The sequence below is a fragment of the Capra hircus genome, chromosome 3 (genome assembly GCF_001704415.2).
Source record: "Capra hircus breed San Clemente chromosome 3, ASM170441v1, whole genome shotgun sequence".
Lineage (NCBI taxonomy): Eukaryota > Metazoa > Chordata > Mammalia > Artiodactyla > Bovidae > Capra > Capra hircus.
This window is the reverse complement of record NC_030810.1, coordinates 8165651-8191413: the sequence shown is the minus strand read 5'-3', so window position 1 is coordinate 8191413 and position 25763 is coordinate 8165651. Positions and strand designations below refer to the sequence as shown.

Genomic DNA, 25763 nt, shown 5'->3' with positions numbered 1-25763 from the left:
GTTCCCCAGCTCATGGCTGGCCGACCCATCTGTGGACCTTGCTGCCCCAGGACCTCTGCCTGAAAGCAGTTCCGTCAGATGAGTGGCTCGTCCCCATCAGTTAACTCTTTGCTTAAATGTCACTCATCTGAGAGCCCTTGCTGATCCCCACCCTGGGAGTGGGCCAGGCTATCACCCCTATCATGCCACCCCGATTCACCATCCTCAGCCATGACCACTTCCCGGCTGTGTGTGTGTGTGTCTCTCTCTCCACCAGGATCTGGCTCTCCAGCAGCAGGGGCTGAGTCTCCCACTGCTTGGCACACAGGAGGAGCTTAATTAGGATTTGTGGAGCACACGGACTTCTCAGAAAGCCAGCAGAGACCTGGACTGACCAAAGGAAACGGGCGGCAGCTGAAGTTGGCGGGGGCAGGGGGAGAGAGTTGGGTACCTGGACCAACAGCTTGAGGCGCGTGATCCTCTGGAAAGGCAGGATGAGGAAGGAGGAGAGGGGCAGCCCCCTGCACTTGGGGTCCAACTCCAGCTGTGCGATCAGCTCCCGGAAGGCTGCCTTCTCCTGGCTGGGCACACAGACGAGAGCGTCAGTGCTGAGCTGCCTCAGTCGTGTCCAACTCGATGCGAACCCATGGGCTGTAGCCCGCCAGGCTCCTCTGTCTCTGGGGATTCTCCAGGCAAGGACACTGGAGTGGGTTGCCATGCCCTCCTCCAGGGGACCTTCCTGACCCAGGGGTGGAACCCTCATCTCTTATGTCTCCTGCATTGGCAGCAGGTTCTTTACCACTAGCGCCACCTGGGAAGCCCTCTCTGGCTTGTAGGAGGCATGAGTTGGAGAGGCTTCCTCCCCATGCACAGCCTCGTAGGAACCAGACAGCCCATGGGCACAGAGGATGCGTCCATGCATCCATTCTTTCTCTCTTTTTTTTCTCTGCAAAACAAACCGTTCATGTACAAGTCAAATAACAATAGTGACTTCACATGCCCGGCCCATGAAAACTTAGCAAAATACGTTGTTGTGTGGGAAGGCAAGAATGCCTTGTATGGCCAAGACTATGAATCAGATGCATAATTCAATGATTTCCTCAGCAGGAAATGGTGGCAAGGTAAACCCACGTAGCAGGAGCAGGCAGCAGGCTGGAGACGGCTGCAGGGAGAACCTGGGCTGCTCCTGCCTGGCGGGGATGTCTCTTCTGCAGACGGGTTGGGCAGTGGAAACCAAGGCTGGAGGGCAGATGCGGGCCCGGGACTGCCTGTCATCAGGGACATGGCACTCAGCCCAGAGAGTCTGCTCTCATAGGTCACACCAGTGGACCCCGGGGTACTGCAGTATCCAGAGTCCTCGCTTCCTGTGTGACTGTCTTCTCAATGCTTGTCCTCAAAACTGGCATCCGGATTCCCTCAAATCCCCACTGCAAACCCCAAATGTCCAACACCTAAATCCCCGAGGCTCAACTTTTAAAACACCCCCAGTGAACTGCACTGATGGAAAGACCCAGCGAAGCATGAAGTCCAGAGTCACCACCCAGAGAGTCCTTTGGGGCCAGTTGAGTGTGCTAAGGACGTATCATCGTTTAAACTGTGGCTGAAACATGGCACAGAAATGTGAAGAACTCAAAAGAGGCAAGCTGATGAAAAACTTCTCTCAACGGAAACCCCAAGGAAGTTTACAAAGCGGGCAGTTTAGTAAAATTCAAGGGCTTTGGCTGGAGAGGGCTTCCCAGGTGGTGCAGTGGTACAGAATCCACCTGCCAATGCAGGAGACGCTGGTTTGATCCCTGGGTAGGGAAGATCCCCTGGAGAAGGGCATGGCAACCCACTCCAGTATACTTGCCTGGAGAATCCCATGAACAGAGGAGCCTGGCGGGCTACAGTCCATGGGGTCACACAGAGTCAGACACGATGGAGTACACACGCAATCCAGATGGAGAATCACCAAAAACACTCCCTCCCCAATCCTTGCCTTTGTCTCTGATTCAAACCACTCTCCTGCTGTCCTGGGCCTCGAGTGGTCCTCTTGGCCTCAAGCTCCCTTTTCTAAACCTCGCAGAGCCCTGCACGGCTGTCTGGACACAGGTCCAGTGGGCACCGTGGCCGACGGTCCCGGGGTCACCATTTCCCCGGTGGCACCAAAAGCTCCAGCACGTGCCAGGCTTGGATGCCGCCCCAGGAAAGCAGAGGCCTGGGGACCACAGCTCAGGGCCAGCGTAGGAGGAGGGGGCTGCCCGGGCCGCGCCTCTGCAATGACCCCGCCCCCGGCCACACTCACAGCAGCTGCTTGTAGGTCCGCTCCTGGTAGGTCTGGTTGCTGACATAGGTGATATAGACGGAGAAGTGGTCAGCAGCGTAGCGGTACACGATGTCACACACGTCCGAAATAACGATGTTTTCCTCCATCCGGCGCTCCAGCTCCAACAGAAACCTGGGGGGCAGCGGCTGGGTTAGGGGTGCAGGGGGGAGACTGAGGGCACGTCCTCACCAAACCAACATGACAGGAGGTGGTCCCAGCGAGGGGGCTGTTCTATCACATCAAGGAATTTCTTGTTCAGGTTTCCTGGTAGATGATAACATTAGGAACATGCTAAAGAGACCTCCTCCGTACATGCGTACTGATGTGTTTATGAAGTGAGATGACGATGGTAATTCACTTTGGAATGCTCCCGTGGGTGGTGGGGTTGGGGGGCGGATGGGGCCGTGGGTGAACCGAGATGCTGAAACGTGGGCTGTTCTGCTGTTTCTATTTCTGCATGTTTGGGATATTCCATAATAACATATAAACAGATATGTAAACAAATAGATACTCGTCCCCCAGCACGAGGGTGCAGTGGCAGAGGCTGAGGGGTCTCCAAGACGGCGCTGGTCTCAGTCAGCTCTCGCTTCCCTGAGCCCACCTGGCTGGGGGGACTGCTGCAGGATCTGGGGGCTGCAAACAGGAAGGCGGGGTGCCCGTGTGCAGGGGGACACTCAGGAGGGTCCACGGAGAGCCACATGGGGAGCAGGGGGCTGCTGCTGCCCAAGTGCTATTTCTCACTGGAACAGGGGTGGTCGGGCCCGCTGATAAAAGCTGAGTTTTAGCTGCAAACCTCCACAGAATAAGGTGCAAATGGTAAACGGATCTCTTATCCTAACAGAATAGCTGGAGCTCTTCATGATGACCAGTCAATAGATGTCTATTCCTCCTCCACTTAAGCACACCCCACCCTTCTTGAGGCAAAATATAAGCCCAGTTCCAGTCACCACTTCCACGCAACTGGAGAGGAAAGTGTAACTCCAGGACTGCGCTCTGACTTGCCCTCAGGGGACCTTGGGCCCTGCATGCGCCAAGCCAGGGCCTGGTGGCGTCAGGATAAAGAGCGTGTCACCTGGACACCGCTGTGTCCAGTCCAGGTGCAAGACACATGAGCATCTGCACTGATGGGAGGGACCTGCAGGCAGCAGTTCTGTCTGGGGGACGCACTGGCCTTGTTGCTGGGAGGGTGGCAGATCTCTGGGTTTATGTATTTAGGTTTATCTTTTGCCTTTTCATCTTTTCATGTAAGAGTTGGACCATAAAGAAGGCTGAGCACTGAAGAACAGACGCTTTCAAACTGCAGTGCTGGAGAAGACTCTTGAGAGTCCCTTGGACTGCAAGGAGATCCAACCAGTCCATCCTAAAGGAGATCAGTCCTGAATATTCATTGGAAGGACCGATACTGAAGCTGAAGCTCCAATGCTTTGGCCACCTGATGGGAAGAGCTACCTCACTGGAAAAGACCCTGATGCTGGGAAAGCTGAGGGCAAGAGGAGAAGGGGACGACAGAGGATGAGATGGTTGGATGGCATCACCGACTCGATGGACATGAGTTTGAGCAAGCTCCAGGAGATGGTGATGGACAGGGAAGCCTGGTGTGCTGCAGTCCATGGGGTTGCAAAGAGTCAGACACGACTTAGTGACTGAACAACAACAATTTAGTTATAGCTTATTACAGAAAACTCCAAACATTCAAAAGCAGAGAAGCCAGCGTAGCAGGCAGACACCACCAGCCCCAGCCGCACCCCGGGTGGGGAGGAGGGTCTGGAAGGCACCCCATGAGGACGGGGTGCTGGCTCACCGCTCGCTGACGGCCATGACGTCCAGTACGTTGGAGAAGAGGATGTGGGCCTCGGACGGGTGCAGGATCTTCTTCAGCCGCTCGTTCTCCATGAAGTGGGACACCAGCAGGTTCAGGCTTTTATAGTAGGAGGCCTCCGAAGTGATGAGCTCAAACATGGCCTGGGACACCGGGCAAAGAAGATGAGAGGAGGGCCAGCGGTCAGCACCCAGGGCTCACTTTTCCCCACTCTCAGACAGATGAAAGTGCAAGTCGCTCTATCATGTCCGACTCTTTGTGACCCCATGGACTACACAGTCAGCCCATGGAATTCTCCAGGCCAGGATACTGGAGTGGGTAGCCTTTCCCTTCTCCAGGGGATCTTGTCAACCCAGGGATGGAACCCAGGTCTCCCATATTGCAGGCAGATTCTTTACCAGCTGAGTCACCAGGGAAGCCCAAGAATACTGGAGTGGGTAGTCTATCCCTTCTTCAGAGGATCTTCCCGACCCAGGAATTGAACCAAGGTCTCCTGCATTGCAGGTGGATTCTTTACCAGCTGAGCTATCAGGGAGGCCCCTCAGGCAGATGCAAAGGTTTTATTTTATTTTTGTCCACAATGCACAACTTGCAGGATCTTAGTTCCCCAAGCAGGGATTGAGTCCTCACCCTCAGCAGTGAAAGCTCCAAGTCCTAACCACTGGACCACCAGGGAATTCTCCAGATGCAAAGGTGGCCAGCACCCTTTCAGAGACCTCTAGCCTGCTCACAGTAGTGAAGCTGAAGACGCCCTCGTGTCCAAGGTCAAACACAAGAGGTCATCCATTCATCAGAGCTCCGACAGCTGACTCAGCTGACTCAGCTGACTCAAGGGTGACTCAGGACTGCTTCCTGGTGAAGAATGGCTAGGAGACGCATCCATAGAGGGAGCGCCACTTCTACACACCCAGAAAAACATTTAGAAGGAACCAGGTCATGATGTCAACCACAGGTGTCAACAGGGGGTGGAATCTGAGGGTGATTTCACTCTTTTTTTTTAAAGTCTCTTTTTTTAGTTTTGGCTGCTACACGGGCTCTTCTCCAGGCGCATCGGGTGGGGGCTACTCTAGCGTGGTGCCCAGCCTTCTCACTGCCGTGGCTTCTCTTGCTTCAGAGCACAGGCGCTAGGCAGGCGGGCTTCCGCAGCTGTGGTTCCCGGGCTCTACTGAGCACAGGCTCAACAGTTGTGGCGCACGGGCTCACCTGCTCCACGGCACGTGGGATCTTCCCGGGCCGGGGATCGGGCTCATGCCTCCTGCATTGGCAGGCAAATTCTTTACCACTGAGCCACCAGGGAAGCCCTACTCTTTTCTTTTTACCCTTTCAACTGTCCGAGAACTGAAGAATGAGCACAGATTATTTCTTTCACGGTCTGATTTTATAATGTAATCAATCAAGCAATCTTCATTTTGAAGAAGAGAGAAAAAAAGCGAGAAATCCATAATCTGATAAGCTTTTTGGAGGCAGCTTCTTCTCTATCATGCTTATTATGCGATTGTTGAGCCTATGAAACAACAAACTCACTGGACCTCTGTTCCCTCACGTGTCGTCTGTGAAGCAGGGTGGGAATGCCAGCTCATCCTCCTGCTTCACTCACAAGCAAACTCTTGACTCTTCCTGAGGCCACCCTGGGGCCACCCTCACCTTCCTCCCCACCCCCATCTCCCTCTGCTGTTTATCAACCTAGCATGGGTTCAGGTTCTACTGCAGCCACCTGGCAGGGATGGTCAAGTGGGGTGAATTGTGACCGCCCTTCCAAAGCTGTGGGGTTTCCCCCGTGGCTCAGTGGTAAAGAATCCACCTGCCAATGCAGGAGACGTGGGTTTGATCCCTGGATCGGGAAGATGCCCTGGAGAAGGAAATGGCAGCCCACTCCAGTATTCTCGCCTGGGAAATCCCATGGACAGAGGAGCCTGGCAGGCTATACAGTGCATGGGTTTGCAGACTCAGACATGACTGAGCAACTAACAACTCCTCCATACCTGGGTCTACATCCCACCCTCTAGCACCTGCGAATGGGAACCTGTTTGGCAAAAGGGTCTTTGCACATTAAGTTATGGATGTCAAGGTGAGGAGACCATCCTGGATTGAGGTCTAAATCCAGTGACAGCTGTCCTTGTAGGAGAGATGCAGAGAGAGACACATAGGGAAGAAGGCCAGGTGAGGACCCAGGCAGAGACGGGAGCGATGCTACCTCAAGTTCAGGAACACCCAGAGCCACCAGAAGCTGAAGAGGCAGAAACTGCCAACAGCCGACTTCAGGCTCTGGGCTCTGCAACTGGGGGAGAATTAATTACCACCCAGTTTGTGGTCATTTGTTACAGCAGCCCCAGGGAAATAAACAGACAGACAGAGGAGGGCTGGAGCCAGGAGAGTGATGAACACTGGGGGCCCTGGTCCCCACCCAGTGTCCCGACCACCCCCCATGTCTCACACCTCCATCCTCCCCACTGGCTGGAACCCTGATCCAGGGTTTAAGACTCTGTCTACGAACACTAGCGCTCCCAGGGCCGGGAGGGACACTGGAAGGAAAGGAGGCAGGCAGGGAGAGGGAGGGAGGACTAGCATATTCTCCAGACACACAAGGCACTTTCCCAATTCATGGTCTCTGCACCTACCCAGCCACCCCCCCACCCCGCCCCGCCCCTAGGAAGGACACACAGAAGGTCCCATTTTATTAAAAGGAAACAGACGCAGAGGTTAAGTAATGCCCCCGAAGTTACCGCTGGAGGGTGCAAGACTCAACCCAAGGGTTTTCCAAGTTCTGGACTCTGCCCCCCACTACCCACCCCTGCTGCCTTAGACGCAGACAAGGCCGGGGATCCAGTGGGGTCTGCAGGCAGCCTGCTGGGCAGCTACTCTGCTGCCTCCTTGCAAAGCTCAGACAAACAGCTGACCTGGCAAAATGCTTTAAAATAAGCAACATATTTGCAAGTTGGGCATGCTTAACAGCATAAACGGGATCTGGCCATGGCACTAGTGGTAAAGAACCCACTTGCCAGTGCCAGGGACCTAAGAGACGAGGGTTCGATCCCTGGGTTGGGAAGATCCCCTGGAGGAGGGCATGGCAACCCACGCCAGTGCCTGGAGAATCCCATGAACAGAGGAGCCTGGTGGGCTATGATCCACAGGGTCGCAGAGTCAGACATGACTGAAGTGACTTAGCCCAGCATTGCAGAGCAACAGCCTAAACCTGCTCGGCACCAATGAGAAAGTTCACACATACACATCACTGCAGGGTGGCCCACCAGCAGAGGAGAACCCTGCCTCCCCCAACCCCAGCGTCTGTGCCTCATGCAACACAATGTGACAAGGCGTTGAAATGAGCCCCACCCTCTGCTCTGCCAGCGTCCACCAAGCCCTGCCCAGCAAGGCTGCACTGGGCAGGAAGTTCCCTGAAGCGCCTCTGTTACAGGGGCTGAAACAAATGACTTTTCCTGCTGCTAAATTTAAGTTTCTTAAGAAAACGTCAAGCCATTAGAGCTTGCTAATTCTAAGCAAACATAACCAAAAATAAAAAACACCCCAAACCAAGATGGATGAGTGCTGCAGATCCCAAGAGAGGAAAAGGACAGCAGTTCCAGGGTGAGCCCCTCAGTTAAGGTGTGTCTGCTGAACCCCATCTCCCCCAGTGACGCCTGAGGCACACCTGGGGTCACAGGTGGGAAAGGTCCCCAGCTTGCCGACAGCATCCTCATCCTGATCCCCTGGAGGACACGGGGCCGGAGGCCGCTGGGCAGAGGCAGGCAGGCCTCTCAGTCGCTGACATGCCGCGGGCGTTGGGCCTGAATCACCACTAATAGATACCGGCTGTGCCCATTCACTGCAAGCTCACCCCCTCCTTCTCCGTTTATGGGGCGATTAGTCATCTATGGGTTTTAGTTTTCCAGGGTGTTTGTCTTTATTTTCTATGTCAGATTACTTGCCACATCAATATGGTTGTCTTTTTCTCATCAATATTATTTTCCTCCTCAGTCATTCAAGCCTTTGAATGGGCGTTTGGAGTTGACAGGGATCCAGGCCCTGCTCATTTACTCATCCATCCACTCATTCACTCATTCATCCATCCACTCATCCACTCATTCATCCATCCACTCATCCACTCATTCATTCAATCATTCATCCGCTCATTCCTTCATTCACTCATTCATCCAGTCATTCATTCACTCATTCATTCATCCATTCACTCATCCATCCATCCACTCATCCACTCTTTCATTCATTCACTCATTCATCCACTCATCCACTCATCCATTCATTCACTCATTCAATCATTCATCCACTCATTCCTTCATTCACTCATTCATCCATCCACTCATTCATTCATTCACTCATCCATCCACTCATCCATCCACTCATCCACTCATTCATCCAGTCATCCACTCATTCATCCAATCATTCATCCACTCATTCCTTCACTCATTCATCCATCCACTCATTCATTCATCCATCAACTCACTCGTTTGTCCACGCATTCATTCATTCATCCAGCCACTCATCCATTCATTCATCCACTATTCAATCATTCATCCATTCACTCACCATTCACTCATTCAATCTTCCACTCATCTTCTCATCCATCCATCCATCCGTTCCCTCATTCGATCAATCATCATCCACTCATTCGTTTGTACATTCATTCATTCATCCATCCACTCATTCATTCACTCGTCCATGAACTGGTCCAGGCCCCCAGCACTCCTCCTCTGTGAACCCCACGGACTCCCCTGCTGCCTCGCACACTTCCTTAGGACCTCCCTGGTGGCCCAGTGGTTAAGACTCTGCCTTCCAATGCAGGGGACACGGGTTCCATCCCTGGTTGGGGAACTAAGATCCCACATGCCGCAGGGAAACAAAGCCCTCGGCAACCACTGAGCCTGTGTGCTCTAGAGCCCGCATGCCACAGCTGGAGAGAAGCCCGCACCACAGCTAGAGACGCCTGCACGCCAAGGAGATCCAAGTGCTGCAGCCAAGACCCGAAGCAGCCGAATAGCTTAAAAAAAAAAAATGCACTGGGGAGAAAAAGACTGAGTTGCAGGAACTGCTGACCACTCCCCGATGCCCCTTTGCCAGTTTGGGCATCACTTTCTGTCCAAACCCAGGAAACTCTTGGCCGTGTTTCTCTCTTAGTCATCACCGTCCTGTCTGAGCCACGTCAATGGGTGTGACACTTCACTGATAAACAGTGGCCATAAATGTCCTGTTCTCTCACCTTGTTTATGCAGCGTTGTCGGAGATAAAATGCCAGCAAGCAAAGGATAGTAACAGCTGCTGTCTGTCCAGCTCCTACCCTGCGCCTGGCGTCCTGCTGGGGACCTCCAACATGTCACCTCCCTCGGTCCTCACTACAACCCTGGAGATCCCCCAACAGTCCCCTCTGTGTGGATGAGGGTACCACAGAGCTTGTGAGTGGCAAAACCAAGGTTCACTCCTCATCCTTTGGATCTCAGGGCTCTGTGCCCGGACTGCCCTGCTAGGGACGGCCTTCTACACACATGCCCAGGCTTCCCCGAGAGCCCACAGGCCGGCGGTAGTACCGGGTCACTGCCCCCTCTCCTTGCAGGTCGACGTGATGTCCTCCTTCCCACCCTCGATTATCAGCTCCTTCCAGCTAATTGTCTTTTTAGCTTTACATGGTGCTTGCAAGTGGGCGCATGCATGTGCGTGCTAAGTCACTTCAGCTGTGTCCGACTCTGGGTGACCTATGGATTGTAGTCCGCCAGACTCCTCTGTCTGTGTAATTCTCCAGGCAAGGATACTGGAGTGGGTTGTCGTGGCCTCTTCCAGGGGATCTTCCTAACCTGGGGAGCAAACCTGGGTCTCTTGCCTTGCAAGCAGTCTCTTTACCGACTGAGCCACCAGGGAATCCCTTTCAAGTAGGTGCTTGAGACAGTTTAAGGGAAAACCTCTAAACCAGCTCTCACATGGGAACCAGGCCTGGCATCGAGTGATGGGTCTTACTCCTGTACTGCCCACGGCTCACAGCTTCCATCTGAAAGCTTGGCTCCCAGACCCCTCCTCCTCATGGCCGTGGGGCCTCTCTTCCCAAGGGTGCCATTAGCTGTTCATCCTCCTTTCCTGGCTCCAGCCGGACTGGATGCCCGATGGCCCGTCTCCTCTACCAGGTGGCTTCCTGCAAGGCCTGGCCCCGGTCAGCACACAGGAGACTGCATGCGTTTGCTGCGCACCTACTGGGAGCTGTGGGCCCTGGGGATCCCAAGAGGACCAAGACCTGCCCCCTGCCCCTGGGGGGTGGCCAGCTCAAGAGGCCACCCTGTTAGGGGGCTGGGGTCGGTGATGCCTTCTGCCCTCCCCAGCTCACTCGTTCCACAGACATGTGCCCAGAGCCCCCTCCAGGTAGAGGAAGGGCTCAGTGCTGGCGACACAGAGGAACACACACATTGGGCACAGCCACTGACAGCTCTGTAGGGATGTCCACAGTGACTGGGGGGCTTCACCTTGGCAGGCGAGGGGGGAGGCAGGCAGCCAGAGACAGCAGGCTTCCGGAAGGGGCTGTCAGAGTCAAAGAACCGAAAAGAGTTAGCGGTTCCCCCCTCTAAAAGGAGGGGGGACACATGTACCCCAATGTTCATCGCAGCACTGTTTACAATAGCCAGGACATGGAAGTAACCTAGATATCCATCAGCAGACGAATGGATAAGAGAGCTGTGGTACATATACACAATGGAATATTACTCAGCTATTAAAAAGAATGCATTTGAATCAGTTCTAACGAGGTGGATGAAACTGGAGCCTATTATACAGAGTGAAGTAAGTCAGAAAGAAAAACACCAATATAGTATACTAACGCATATATATGGAATTTAGAAAGATGGTAATGATGACCCTATATGTGAGATAGCAAAAGAGACATAGATGTAAAGAACAGAATTTTGGACTTTGTGGGAGAAGGTGAGGCTGGGATGATTTGAGAGAATAGCATTAAAACATGTATATTATCATATGCAAAATAGATCACCAGTCCAGGTTCGATGCATGAGGCAAAAAAAAAAAAGGGGGAGAAGTCCCACATATCTCAGCCTGACTCTGTGACCACGTTTGTGAAAATGCAGATTCCCAGGCGCCTTCCCAGAGCCACTCATAACCTGTCCTTCAAGAAGTTCCCCAGGTGGTTCTGAGGCGTGGCAGAGTCTGAGACCCTGATGTCAGGGCCGGGGTGTCCCCCAGCTCCAGAGCCTCCCCATGTACCTTTCTTTCTCACGTGTCACCTGAGTGCTAAGTGCTGGGCACCTGCCCGATACCTGACTTCCGTGCAGTGCTGCTTCCTGGAGAGTGGGGAGAGGTGGAGAGAAAGCTGTCTAAGGACAGCCCTGCCCTCTGCTTTGGGCCTTGAGTCCTGCTGCCGCCAGCTGCGGCCACCCTGGGTGGATTCGTGTCCTCTCTCTGCCAGGCCTTCCTTCCTGCATGATCCGACTGTTCAGGCACAAAGCTGTGCCCACTTCTGCAGCTAGAAGAGTAAAGCAAACCCCGCAGGCACTAGGTTGGACAGAAGTGACCGAAAAGGCTTGCAATTAAGAAGCGGCCCTTAGAGCATCGCTTTTCATCCTTCACTAATGACGATGAAGCTGGATTTCAGAGCCCATGCTGAGTCCTGTTGCAGCGTGGTCTCTAGTCCGCGCAGGAAATGCAAGGAGGGCCGCCATGGGGGCCATGGGGCCTCGGTGTCACCCTGGGTGCTGACAGCTACTCCCCTGCTCGCTATGGGACTAAAGGGTCACACGTTAAGTGCGAGTTAACCTGCAGGCCCTGGGGGGCCTGGTGCGCCCCCACACAAACCAGCTGCCCAAACCCAAGCCTTGGCAAGCTCACACACATCACAAGCCAATTGTTAGGTTTTTCTCAAGATGGCTTGGGAAATAGGGTAGCTTACAAAAAAGTACCAAAACAGATACAGATTTGAAAAGACACGTGCTAGAGAAGATGCTCAGCCCCACTCACAACAAGAGAAATGCAAAGTAAAACCACAACACGGCATCATTTATGTCCAGCTCACCGGTCAAGATGAACTCATCGGATGTTGTACCTTCCTAGTGAGAGGGAGCCAGCACCTTCACACACACCCGAAGTGTGAAGACAGCCTGGTGATGAGGTTTCAAAATTTCAAAAGTATATAACCTTTCATCCAACAGTTCCACTTAGCAATTCTTACAGTACGCCATTGTATAGATCTGCCTTTTATTATTATAATAACACTGTAAAGAACATCCTTGATACATAACATTTCTAGTTGCAAATGTCCATCAACAGGGGACTGGTTGAATCAATTATGGAATATCATAAGCAGTGGAGCTCCATAAAGCTTAAAAAAAAAAGAAAGAAAAGAAAAAAAAATAGGGACCTCTCTTTGGGCTGATCTGGAAATACTGTCAAAACATTTCGGCGCATTGGATAAGAATCTGCCTACCAATGCAGGGGACATGGGTTTGATCCCTGGTCTGGGAAGATTGGACACGTCACAGAGTCACTAAGCCCGTGTGCCACACGTGCTGAGCCGGTGTGCCCAGAGCTCGTGCTCTGCAACAGAGATGCCATCAGAGTGAGAAGCTCCAGCCTGGCAACTAGAGAGCAGACCCTGCCTGCTGCAACTGGAGAAAGCCCGTGAAGAGCAATGAAGACCCCAGGGCAACCAAATATAAATAAAATCAATAAATTAAAAAACCCATTTTGCTAAGTTAAAAAAATAAGCAAGACATAAACAATGTACATAGAGCTTATCATTTGTGTAACACACAGAGATATTGGCCCTGAGGGCCAGGGGTTAGAAGGGGAGGATTTTTTCACCATAATTCTGTTTGCTCTGTTTGAAATTTATGTCAAGTGCGTAAGTTATTTATCCAACAGATTTATTTTAAAAATGCTAAATGGTAACATCACTTTGTTAAAATAGGTATGTGAGTGCTCAGTCACTTCAGTCATGTCCAACTCTTTGCGACCCCATTGTAGCCCACTGGGCTCCTCTGTCCACGGATTCTCCAGGCAAGAATACTGGAGTGGGTTGCCATGCCCTCCTCCAGGGGATCTTCCCAACCCAGAAATTGAATCAGTGTTTCTTATGTTTCCTGCATTGCCAGGCAGGTTCTTTACCACTAGCACCACCTGGAAAGCCCAAAATAGGTATAAATGCTTGCAATATCTGATGTTTTGGGTGATGGCTACTGTCCATCTTAAAGCATGGGACAATTTGGGACTAATTTGCTGAACTGTTTGGGGTTTATCCTACGGAGACAAATATATGATTCAATGAAGGTTGGTAAATAAAACAACCACAACTTAATTTTCTGATAGAAGTATATCATTGAAAAACACGAGCAGTTTCCTAGTCAAATGGACAGTCTTCTTTGGGGGAAAAAAAAGATGAAAGTATTATTTAAGTTCTAAGTTATAAGAACAGGTTGAAAAGCAACAAAAACACAACTCTGATTTCAGAGGCTGAGCAGACCCAGACTGAGAGTCCTACCCAACTGGCTAGCTCCCTGGGAAGCCCCCTCCCACCTTGTTCCCAGGGGAATGGAGCTGGGAAACTGGTTCAGACTGGTATGGGCGGTGTCACCACAGTGCCAGCCTGGGCGTGTGTGTGCATCCTTGTTTCCATGGAGATGCTCGAAATATCATGCCCTGCTCAATTTTTTGAGCTCTGCACAACCAGTCCCCCAAGATCACCAGGACTTCGTCTTTATCTGGTCTGGGGACACAACCCACACCAGTGGCAGGGGCAACTTCTCCAGGGGATGGGGCTAGAGCAGGACCCCAGCTTCTCCTTCATTTCTCCTGACACTGGTGCCAGGTGTGGCAAAAGGCAAGCAACGCAGTGACCGTCCCTGCCACTCCCAGTTGAACACCCAACCCTTCCTCGGTGGCCTTCTTAAGTTTGTGATTTGAATATTTGTCTAGTTATTTTCTCAAACCATCACGTTCTCAATCAGTAATTGAGAAACCATTCCAAACAGGAGGGTGGGAACCAAGAGCTTCAGAGTTACATTAAAAAGCAAAAAGTAAATCCAGGAAATCCTACACGACATCTAAGAGAACATGTCCCAATGTCAGCTGCCTACTTTTTATACTTTAAAGAGGAGGAGGGGAAACTTACAATTTTATTCTTAAATCCCGATTCTTTCAGTGACCAGTTGAGACTCAGACCTACCAAAAGGCCACCATTGGGGGTATTTTCCTTGTGTGAATGGGAGTTCTCCAGGACCTGCTGCTTTTGTAGCTAAAGAAAGAGATGCTTCAACAACAGATTGAGTTGCCAGAACAAGTTGCCTGACTTGCTTTGATAAATGGAAAGATGACCTGATGCAGACGTCTCTGATTTGGAACATGAAATCTGAAGATCTCAGTGTTGTGTCCATTGCCAGATGTCAAATAGAAACTCACATTAAGCTCTTTAACATACATAAAAGTCAGTCCATAAAGACTCAGCGAAATGCACTGAAGCCCGCGTGCCTGTGTTATTCACTACTGCCTGGGACCACGGTTACTCTTAGGTCATCCTAACTTACTAAAATATTTTTGGTCCGAGCCATTGAAAATGACAAAAGTATCTTTATTTTCTATGTCCACTCTACTACACATGTCATGTTCGATCCTGCCTTTAAAAAATAGTATGTCATGAATATTCACCTATTCTCTGAAAACATGCTTTTTAATGCTTGTGTCTTTGCATAGCTGTACACTGTCTTTAAAATAAAAAGTGCCCTATCGGTGGGCATTAGGATTCTTCCTCCATCCCTCCCTAATTTTTGCTTGAAGGGACAGCCTAATAAATATTTGTGTGCCTTTCAGATTATTTTTCAAGATAAATTTCTAGTAACAGAAACACTAGACAGTATACAAACACGTTCTTGTAAGGAGACTGGTACAAATATTGCTCTCTCTCGTCCCATCAGCTGCGCTCGAGAGCACTCATTTAAAAATGCGCCCAACACGAGGTTTTCAACGTATTTATATTCAAAAGTCTCTGCTATTTTGAAATGCCCGGTGCCTCAGTGTTGCTTAATTGTACTTCTATCATTACCAGTGAGTTTTTTGTTGTTGTTTTTTTTTTTCCTGTTTTCATTTAATCACCAGCCACTTTTCTTAAGAGAATTGTTTAGCCTATTTTTCTTTAGAGTGCTCACTGCTTTCTTATCAACAGGGCTTTCTTACTGATGGAAAACCCGAGTTTTGTTAATGTACATAGAAAGAACCAATTTTCAGTTCTTTATATTTTCTGGACACATCTCACCACATTTGGGACCTCAGTACCCCGACCAGGGACCAAACCAATGCCATCTGCACTGAGAGGCAGGGTCTTAACCCCTGGACCACAGGGAAGTCCCCCAAACAAAAAACCTTCGCATGCTTATTTTATAACCCACCACCTCCCTGAACTGCCTTGTTAGACCCAGTATCTTTGACTCCCTCAGGGTCTTACGTAGGCAGCCATCCCTGACAGATAACTAAGGGCGAGTCTGACTTTCCTTCTCTACGGGCTTATGTCTCGTTTCTCTCCTCATTGCGTGCACTGGCCACAGCTTCCAGAACGACCGCAGGGGTTTCAAGCATCGTCGTCTTGCCTTTATTGCCACCAGCAATTCTTCATTACGCAGGATGCTTTTATAGATCTGAGATGCTCTTTACAAATTTCAGCAAGTATGCTTCTGAGTTTTGTTTAGATGGAAATTGAGGTACTATTTCCCTTTCGAGCCTTTTTGGAGCTTGGGGTATTTTTCTCCTCTGGCCTATTAGTATGATAAATTTTGGTTTCAAACATTATACCGTATTTGCAGTAATTTCTGTGCCCAATGTTATTCTTCTAAAGTATCTCCAGATTTGATTTTCTTATGCTGTATGTAAATGTCTGCCTTAATTCAGAGCCAGACAGATCACTGTTTTATTATATTTGGGGGGGGGGTGCAGAAAATACTTAACCTAAATGAGGACATCTCTTTTTACAATGTGTCAGTTTTTAAATGAACATACAATAAAATTAACTTTTTAGTATATACAGTTCTATGAATTTTGACCCTTGTATAGATTCTTGTCACCAGCATTACAACCAGGACACACAAGAGCTCCATCACTTCAAACACTCCTGTGCTCCCCACTTGAGTCACAGCCTCCCCCCACCCCTCACCCCTGGCAACCACTCACCTGTTCTCTATCCCTATAGCCTTGTCATGTTCAGAATGTCATATAAGTGGAATCACATACTATGGAAACTTTCTGACTTCTTTCACTCAGCAAAATGCCTCTGAGATTCATCTGAGTTGTGTCAACAGCTCATTTCTTTTTATTACTGAGTAGTGGTAAAGAACCTGCCTGCCAGATGTAAGCAATGTGAGTTCGATCCCTGGGTCGGGAAGATCCCCTGGAGAAGGAAATGGCAACCCACTCCAGTATTCTTGCCTGGAGAATCCCATGGACAGAGGAGCTTGGTGGGCTGCAGTCCATGGAGTCACAAAGTCGGACATGATTTAACGGCTAAACAACAACAATTTGTGTGAATGTTCCTGTGTCTATTTATCCATCCGTTAGAGGACATTTGAGTTGTTACCAGCTTTTGACAATTATGAACAGACTTAGTATCAACATTTGTGTACAGATTTCTGTATGAACGTAGATTTTTGTTTCTCTAGGGTAGTGGCTCTCAGCTACAAACTATTTTTGCTCCCTGGATGATACTCAGCGAGGTGGAGAGACATTTTGGGTTGTTATATGTCGGGACAGGGGTGCTACAGGCACCCTGCTGCCAGGGATGGTGCTAAACCTGCGAAGAACAGGAAGGAGCAAGCCCGGAAGAAGGAGGAAGCAGCCCGGAATTCAATAGCGTTGCTATGGAGACACTGCGCTAGGTAAACACCCAGGATTCGCCGGCTTGGAGGGAAGTGCATGTTTCATTTTATAAGGAGCTGTCACGGATTCTCCAGAGCAGATGTGCCATTTTGAAATCAGAAGTGTATGAGAGTTCCAGTTGCTCCACACCAGCACCGGGCATTGTGTTTTAAGTGTTTTTAGTCCGTGTTTACTATTTTTAAAAATATTTATTGATTTATTTGCCTGTGTTGAGTCTTAGCTGTGGCAGGCGGGCTTCTCTAGTTGTGACTCTCAGGCTTAGCAGCCCTGCAGCACGTGGGATCTTAGTTCCCAGACCAGGGACTGAACCTGCGGCGCCCGCATTGCAAGGCGGACTCTTAACCTCTGGACCACCAGGGAAGTCCTACTGTCCATTATTAGTTCTAAGAGGGTATTTGTGTGTGTGTGTGTGTGTTTTTTTTTGTAGACTCTTTGGGATTTTCTGTGACCACATCATACCATCTGTGAAGAAGGGTAGTTCCTTCATTTCTAACTTCCCTGGAGACTTCCTCTTTAACTCAGGGATTACATAGAAACGTGCTGCTTGATTTCCAAGCGCTAGGAGGTTTTCCTGCTCTCTTTACGTCGTTGATTTCTGTTTAATTCTATTATGGTGAGGTCACACTCTGTGTGATTTAAATTCTTTTAATTTGTTAAAATGCGGTGTGGTCTATCTTGGTGAATATTTCACATACTGGTGAAAAACAAAGTGTATTCTGCTACTGTTGAGTAGAGTGCCTTAGAAATGTTAATTCATTCCAATTGGTTTGAGGGCATTCAATCCTTCTTATACCCTTACTGATTTGTGTTCCCTAGTTCTCCTAATTACTGAGAGGAGTGCTGACATCTTTATAATTGTGGATTTTATTTTTAATGTCAATATGGGTGGCGCTAGTGGCAAAGAACCCCCCTGCCAGTGCAGGAGTCCTAAGCAACGTGGGTTTGATCCCTGGGTTGGGAAGATTCCCCCGGAGAAGGACATGGCAACCCAACATTTCTGACTTGAGGTTTTTACATTGTTTAAACTTATTTTCTTGTTTTGCTGCATTGTAGTGAGAGAGTAGGACCTATACAATTTTAATAAATATTTACTGAGCTTTTTCTTAAGGCTTAATATACAGCCACTTTTTGATTGTGTTTACGGACATTGAGAAATAAAATAGTGCCTCTTTTTTGAGCACTGTGTCCAATAGAAATATAATGTGGGTCTCATATACAATTTAAGGTTTTCTAGTAATCATATTTTTTAAAAGGTCAAAAGAAATTTTAATGTATTTTATTTAATCTAATATATCCAGGATATTAAGTCAACATGTAATACAAAAACGACTGATAAGATAGTTTGCTTCCTTTTTCTGTGTCTCAAGTCTGCAAGACTTGGTATTTGTTTTTACACTCAGCCTGTTTCAGTGAGGACTGGTCACATGTCAGGTTGTTGAAGAGCCACGTGTCACCACCGGGGGCTAACGAAGGGGGCAGTGCCGCTTCAGAGAGCACAGAGTTCAGTGAAAATATCTAAAGTCAGCCCCACTCCTGTCGTCAGGCCCCTTGTATCCCTGCTATGCCCCACTCTCCAGGAACAGTACGGTGGGCACGACAGCTTCCGTGCATGTCTCTGCCTGACTCTGCTCTACTTGGGCTTCCATTTCAAGACACTTTCTCACAGTTACCTATCCCTGTAAACTGTACCTCTTGGGAATGGCCTTCCTAATCATACAACACAACATCCAGGAGATTAGGTTTAAATGAGATTTTTAAGTAGAGAAAGATACGACTGAAGAAGGCTTGAGCACCGTCAGCCTGCTGCCAGCTCCTCATCTGTACTAACTCATTTGATCTTCACAACCCTGTGTATGAGCTCAGTTTTACAGGCAGGGAAGCAGAGGCACAGGGAAGTTACATAATTTTTCCAACTTCTGGGTTGGGAAGATCCCCTGGAGAAGGGATAGGCTATCCACGCCAATATTCATGGGCTTCCCTGGTGGCTCAGATGGTAAAGAATCTGCCTGCAAAGTAGGAGACCTGGGTTTGATCTCTGGGTTGGGAAGATCCGCTGGAAGAGGGCATGGCAACCCACTCCAGTATTCTTGCCTGGAAAATCCCCATGGACAGAGGAGCCTGGTGGGCTACAGTCCATGGGGTTGCAAACAGTCAGACACGACTGAGCAACTAAGCACAGCAGAGCACCCTGCTAAGAAGTAGCAGAACCGGGATTCAAACCCAGGCAGCTGGGCCCCAGCGCTTGTGTGCATAAACTCTGCGCTCCATCACCCACCCCCATGTTTTTACTGTGGGAGAAAATGTTTCAAACATATAAACAAATTATATCCAGAATATGTAAAAAGCTGCTCTCCATCAAGAAGACAAACAAAGATAACACTATAGGAAAAAAAGGGCAAAGAATAAGAACAGGTAATTCACAAAGAAAGGGAAACAGCCAGTGAGCATAAGAAAAGATGCCTGGGGACTTCCCTGGTGGTCCAGGGGTTACAAATCTGCCTTGCAGTGTAGGGATGAGGGCTTCACCCCTGGCTGGATCCCTGGTCGGGGAACTAAGATCCCACATGTCGTGAAGCAACTCAGCCCGTGCGCCATCACTCCTGAGCCTGTGTGACACAGCCAGGGAGTCTGTGCACTGCAATGAAAGCCCGTGCGCCACAGGGAGGACCCGGCACAGCCAATTAAATAAATACTAAGAAGAGCAGCTCACTTTATGTCATCAAGGACAGGCGGGTTAAAAACAACACACGGTTGTTTTCATCCTACAGATTAGGGCAAAAATCAAGAAGTTTGCTAACAAGGCTAGAGCGTGAATATATGCTTTCTTTGCTGTAGTTGTGTGAAATTTGAACTGCCTTTTGAATGGCGATTTGGTGTGTCAACTACAAATTGCCACTCGCCAAGAGCATTTGCCAGGGACTAAATAACAAGGGCTTCCCAGGTGGTAAAGAACTTGCCTGCCAACGCAGGAAATGTAAGAGACATGAGTCCGATCCCTAGTGGGGAAGATCCCCTGGAGGAGGGCATGGCAACCCACTCCAGTATTCTTGCCTAGAGAATCCCGCGGACAGAGGAGCCTGGCGGGCTACAGTCCGTGGTTGCAGAATCGGACACGACTGAAGTGACTTAGCATGCACGCACGCACACAAGGGCTTTTGCCATCTGCCTCTGCGGAGACTGAGCCCTGCGCTGCCGCAGCTGTTGACCTGCAACACCCCCGGAGGGAGTTCAGGGTGGAGAGTGAAGCACTCTGGGCTCCAGGGAATGTGGTGGAACGGGTCTTTAGATAGTCAGATATTTTCAGCAACTCATCTCATGACCCAATCCTTGCATCTCCTCCTATCTAGAAAAGCACTAAATCCCTTCATGATGATATCAGCTCCTCCTGACTAGCAGAAAGTCTTTGTAAAACGAATGCTTGATTGTACTGAACTCCCCCTTCACCAGAATCTTATATATTGACCTTGCCCCACTGCCTCTTTGGAGCAGGCTCTCAGAGCTATCTGAGGGGCTGTCTCCAAGGCTGCAGTCCTCATTTTGCCCCAAATGAAACAACTTGCAACTCTCACGTTGTGCATCTTTTTAGTCGACTGGGAGTATCCAGAAATCCCATGGACAGAGGAACCTGGCAGGCTACAGTCCATGGGGTCTCAAAGAGTCAGACACAACTTAACAACTAAACCACCACACCACCACCACCATCATCTAAAACGCACTTCACTTTCAACCCACAGTTCCATTTCCGGGCATCTATCGTACAGCTGAGGCTTCCCAGGTGGTACTAGTGGTAGAGAATCTGCCTCTCAATGCAGGAGATTCAATAGACGTGAGTTCGATCCTTGGGTCAGGAAGATCCCCTGGAGGAGGAAATGGCGACCCACTCCAGTATTCTTGCCTGGAAAAATTCCACGGACAGAGGAGCCTGGCGGGTTATAGTCCAAGGGGTCACAAAGAGTTGGACACGGCTGAGTGTCTGAGCACGGAGTGACGGATGGATCGGACAGCTGTGGTCTCCTGATCAGACAGCTGTGGTCTCCTGGGAGCATGAAGATGCAGGCCCACAGAAGTTCTCCTAACCAAGCCCTGAGTGACCAATGCGCCTGTGAGGATCCACTGCGGGCTGGTCACAGGCTGTCCCCCACTACCCCCTCCCCTGCCACATGAAGCTTCCCTCCCCACCTGTGAGCCCCTGTGCTTGTCCTTAAACTTATTCAAGCCAATCGCACTTGTTCTGCAATTATGTCCTTAAGTGACAAAAACTAAAGAATTTTCAGTGCAAAGGGAGTTGTTTTTATGAAAGTAACCTGGAAGCTCTCCGAGGTCAGTGAAAGTCAAGTTGCTAAAAAACCAAAACCAGAATCAAACTGCTCTTGAATAAAACGAGTGTAAAATATGGGGACAGCATCATAAGGATCGATAAGGATTTTGCACTTAAGAGTCTTCACAAGTGTCTTAAGTCCAAACTCACACAGCGTGTAATGACTATAATTTATCAGGAGAAAGTGAAAACGGTCCTCCAGCCAGGAGCCAAGAAAAGGCCTGCACACAGTTTGCATTTTGCAATGGAAATGAAACAATGAAATGAACAATGAAAATGTATTAATGAGTATCTTATTTAATTTTAAAACTTGCAAATAAAGCAATAATCTTTAACTGTACAAAATGACGTCACTGTTCCCTTTGGTAACTTTTCTTGCTCTGAATTCTAATTTGTGTGATAATATCATGGGTTTAGTTTTCTCATCAGTCGGATGATTTCTGGCTTTCAATGGAGGATTTAAGCAATTTACATATATGGTTACAACAATGATGTTTGCTATGAACTCTGCCACCTTATTTTATACCATTTGTGTTTTTATGCTGACCTTTTACTGTTTGCTTTCCTTTTCTTACAAGATCCCTGCTTTCTCTGCTTTTGGCTTGTTGTTGTAAGAGATTTATACCATGTTTTAAGTTCTACTGGGGTTTATCTCTAAGCTTTCCAAAGTAATTTAAATTTATTTATCTAATTATCAAGGTAAAAGGAAGAAAAAAGAATTCTCTCAAAAACTAGACACTTTTCCTTATTTTGAGGACTAGGAAAAAGGCCCATGGTGGTAATAGTGTGTGAAAAAAAAAGCCAAATGCAAAATCGCACTGTATAATTCCTTTCATATGAAAGTCAAACTTAGGGATGGTGCAAGGGGAACAAAAGCAAAAACAGACGCATGGGACCACATCAGACTAAAACCCTTTTGCCCAGTGAGGGAACCTATTAACAAATGAAAAGGCCACCAACTGAATGGGAGAAGATATTTACACACGATATATCTGATAAGGGATTAATATCCCAAGTATTCAATGGTCATACACTGACCATTAAAAAACAACTTGATTAAACAATGAGCAGAGGATCTGAAGAGATGTTCTTCCAGAGAAGACACACAGATGACCAAAGGCGTGAAAAGATGACCCACGTCACTGATTGCTGCTGCTGCTGCTGCTGAGTCGCTTCAGTCGTGTCCGACTCTGTGCGACCCCAGAGACGGCAGCCCACCAGGCTCCCCCGTCCCTGGGATTCTCCAGGCAAGAACACTGGAGTGGGTTGCCATTGTCTTAGGGAGACGCAAGTCAAAACCACAGGGGGCTGCCGCTTCACACGCGTTAAAATGGCTATTATCAAAAAGACGACAAACAACAAGTGTTGGTGAGGATGTGGAGAAAAGGGAACATTTGTGCATTGTTAGAGCGACTTCACTTTCCCTTTTCACTTTCATGCACTGGAGAAGGAAATGGCAACCCACTCCAGTGTTCTTGCCTGGAGAATCCCAGGGACGGGGGAGCCTGGTGGGCTGCCGTCTCTGGGGTCGCACAGAGTCGGACACGACTGAAGCGACTTAGCAGCAGCAGCAGTGGGACTGTAAATTGATTCAGCCACTATAGAAAACAGTATGGAGAGTACTCAAAAACTAATAATAGACTACCATATGATCCAGCAATTCTACTCCTGGGTATTGATCTGAAGAGAACAAAACCACTAATTCTAAAGATATCTGCACCTCTATGCTCACTCTAGTATTTACAGCAGCCAAGATACAGAAGCAACTTCAGTGTTCATCAATAGATGAACAGATAAAGAAGATATGTTATACACACACACACACACACACACACACAATGGAATAATTGCCATAAAAAAGAATGAAATCTTGCCATTTGAGACAACACGGACAGAACTAGAGAGTATTATGCTCAGTGAAATAAGTCAAAGACAAACACTGCAAGTGTCTCAGATTCACTTATGCGTGGAATCTAAAAAACAAATAAACAAACACAACACAATCGAAACGTACCGAAAATAGACGGAGTGGGTAAGGGTAGGGGAAGGAAAGAAACAGGTAAGGGAGAGGAAAAGGCAGGGATTTCCAGCTGAAAAATCAGTGAGTCACGGGTGTGAAATGTACAGTGTGGGGAACATAGTGAATAGTGAAAGGAGGTGAAGTTGCTCAGTCGTCCGACTCTTTGCGACCCCAGGGACTGTACAGGCTCCTCCATCCATGGGATTTTCCAGGCAAGAATCCTGGAGTGGGTTGTCATTTCCTTCTTCAGGGGATCTTCCCAACCCAGGGATCGAACCTGCGTCTCCTATATTGCAGGCAAACTCTACACTGTCTGAGCCCCCAGGGAATCAGAATATAGTGAATATCTATGCAATTCTTCTATATGGTGGCATGCTGTAACTAGACTAAGTCAAAACATTTTAGGTGACCATTTTGAAATGTATAGAAGAACCAAATCACTACGTTGCGTAACAGGAACTAATACACTGTTGTAGATAAATTACATATCAAAAACAAAACAACTTATAGAAAAAGAGATCAGACTATGGTTAACAAGCCCAGGGTGGGGTGGGGTGAAGTACAGGGATGGGGAAAGGGAATTGACTGAGGCAATCAAAAGGTACACACTTCCAGTAATGAGATGTAATGTATAATGTGATAAACATAATTAACACTACTGTTAATTACATGTTATATAGGAAAGTTAAGAGAGTGAATCCTGAGTTCTCATACGGAAATTTTTTTTATTTCTTTAATGTGGTATCTAATGAGATGACAGAGGATCACTAACCTTACTGTCCACTCTCTGACGATGAGAAGGGGCTTGTGCAAGTTTCCTGGTGGGAGGGACTCGCTGTGGGAAAACACTGGGTCATGCTCTGGTGCAGGGCTACGCTCAGCAAATCTTCAATCAAATGTTCTGCTGATGGTGGGGTTCGTGCTCCCTCGCTGTTATTTGTTTGGCCTGAGGCAGCCCAGTCTTGGAGTCTACAGACGCTACGGTAGAAAAGGCTGAGCCAAAGCAGAAACAACTCCCAGCTGTGGATGTGTCTGGTGGTGAAAGTCAAGTCTGATGTTGCAGAGAACACTACTGCATAGGAACCTGGAATGTTAGATCCATAAGTCAAGGTAAGTTGGACGTGGTTAAGCAGGGGATGGCAAGAGTGAACACAGACATCTTAGGGCAAGAGTGAACATTGACATCTTAGGGACGCAGTGAGCTAAAATGGATGGGGATGGGCAAATTTAATTCAGATGACCGTTATATCTACTACTGTGGACAAGAATCCCTTAGAAGAAATGGAGTAGCCCTCATAGTCAACAAAAGAGTCCAAAATGCAGCACTTGGGTGCAATCTCAAAAACGACAGAATGATCTCGTTTCCAAGGCAAACCATTCGATATCACAGTAATCCGAGTCTATGCCTCAAGGACTGATGCCAAAGAACCTGAAGTTGAACGGTTCTATGAAGACCTACAAGACCTTCTAGAATGAACACCAGAGAAAGATGTCCTTTTCATCATAGGGGACTGGAACGCAAAATTATGAATTCAAGAGATACCTGGAGTAACAGGCAAGTTTGGCCTTGGAGTACAAAATAAAGCAGGGCAAAGGCTAATAGAGTTTTGCCAAGAGAATGCACTGGTCATAGCAAACACCCTCTTCCAAAAACACAAAAGAAGACTCCACACATAGACATCACCAGATGGTCAACACCAAAATCAGACTGATTATCTTCTTTCCAGCCAGAGATTGAGAAGCTCTATACAGTCAGAAACAACAAGACCAGGAGCTGACTGTGGCCCAGATCATGAACTCCTTATTGCCAAATTCAGACTGAAATTGAAGAAAGTATGGAAAACCACTAGACCATTCAAGTATGACATAAATCAAATCCCTTATGATTATACAGTGGAAGTGACAAATAGATTCAAGGGATTAGATCTGATAGACAGAGTGCCTGAAGAACTATGGACAGAGGTTTGTAACACTGTACAGGAGGCAGTGACTAAAACAATCCCAAAGGAAAAAAAATTCAAGAAGGCAAAGTGGTTGTCTGAGGAGGCCATATAAATAGCTTAGAAAAGAAGTGAAGTGAAAGGCAAAGGAGAAAGGGAAAGATATACCCAACTGAAAGCAGAGTTCCAGAGAATAGCAAGGAAAAATAAGAAAGCCTTCTTAATTGAACAATATAAAGAAATAAAGGAAAACAATAGAGTGGGAAGGACTAGAGATCTCTTCAAGAAAATTGAAGATACCAAGGGAACATTTCATGCAAAGATGGGCACCATACAGGGAAGAAATGGTATGGACCTAACAGAAGCAGAAGAGATTAAGAAGAGGTGGCAAGAATACATGGAAGAACTGTATAGGAAAGGTCTTAATGACTTGGCTAACCATGATGGTGTGGTCACTCACCTAGAGCCAGACATCCTGGAGTGTGAAGGTAAGTGGGCCTTAGGAAGCATTACTATAAACAAAGCTA

At 48.3% G+C, this 25763-nt stretch overlaps 1 protein-coding gene across 3 annotated transcripts in view; it reads right to left on the bottom strand.

The window, feature by feature from the left end:
• The window catches only part of NGEF (neuronal guanine nucleotide exchange factor), a 127663-nt gene that overhangs the window by 10167 nt on the left and 91733 nt on the right, over window positions 1–25763 (bottom strand). For all 3 annotated transcript variants that reach the window (XM_018041089.1, XM_018041090.1, XM_018041091.1), the window contains 3 exons: window positions 4086–4246; window positions 2264–2416; window positions 431–560 (listed from right to left, as the gene is read on the bottom strand). In XM_018041089.1, coding sequence (XP_017896578.1) covers window positions 431–560; window positions 2264–2416; window positions 4086–4246 — 444 coding nt within the window. The remainder of the gene's footprint in view (window positions 1–430; window positions 561–2263; window positions 2417–4085; window positions 4247–25763) is intronic.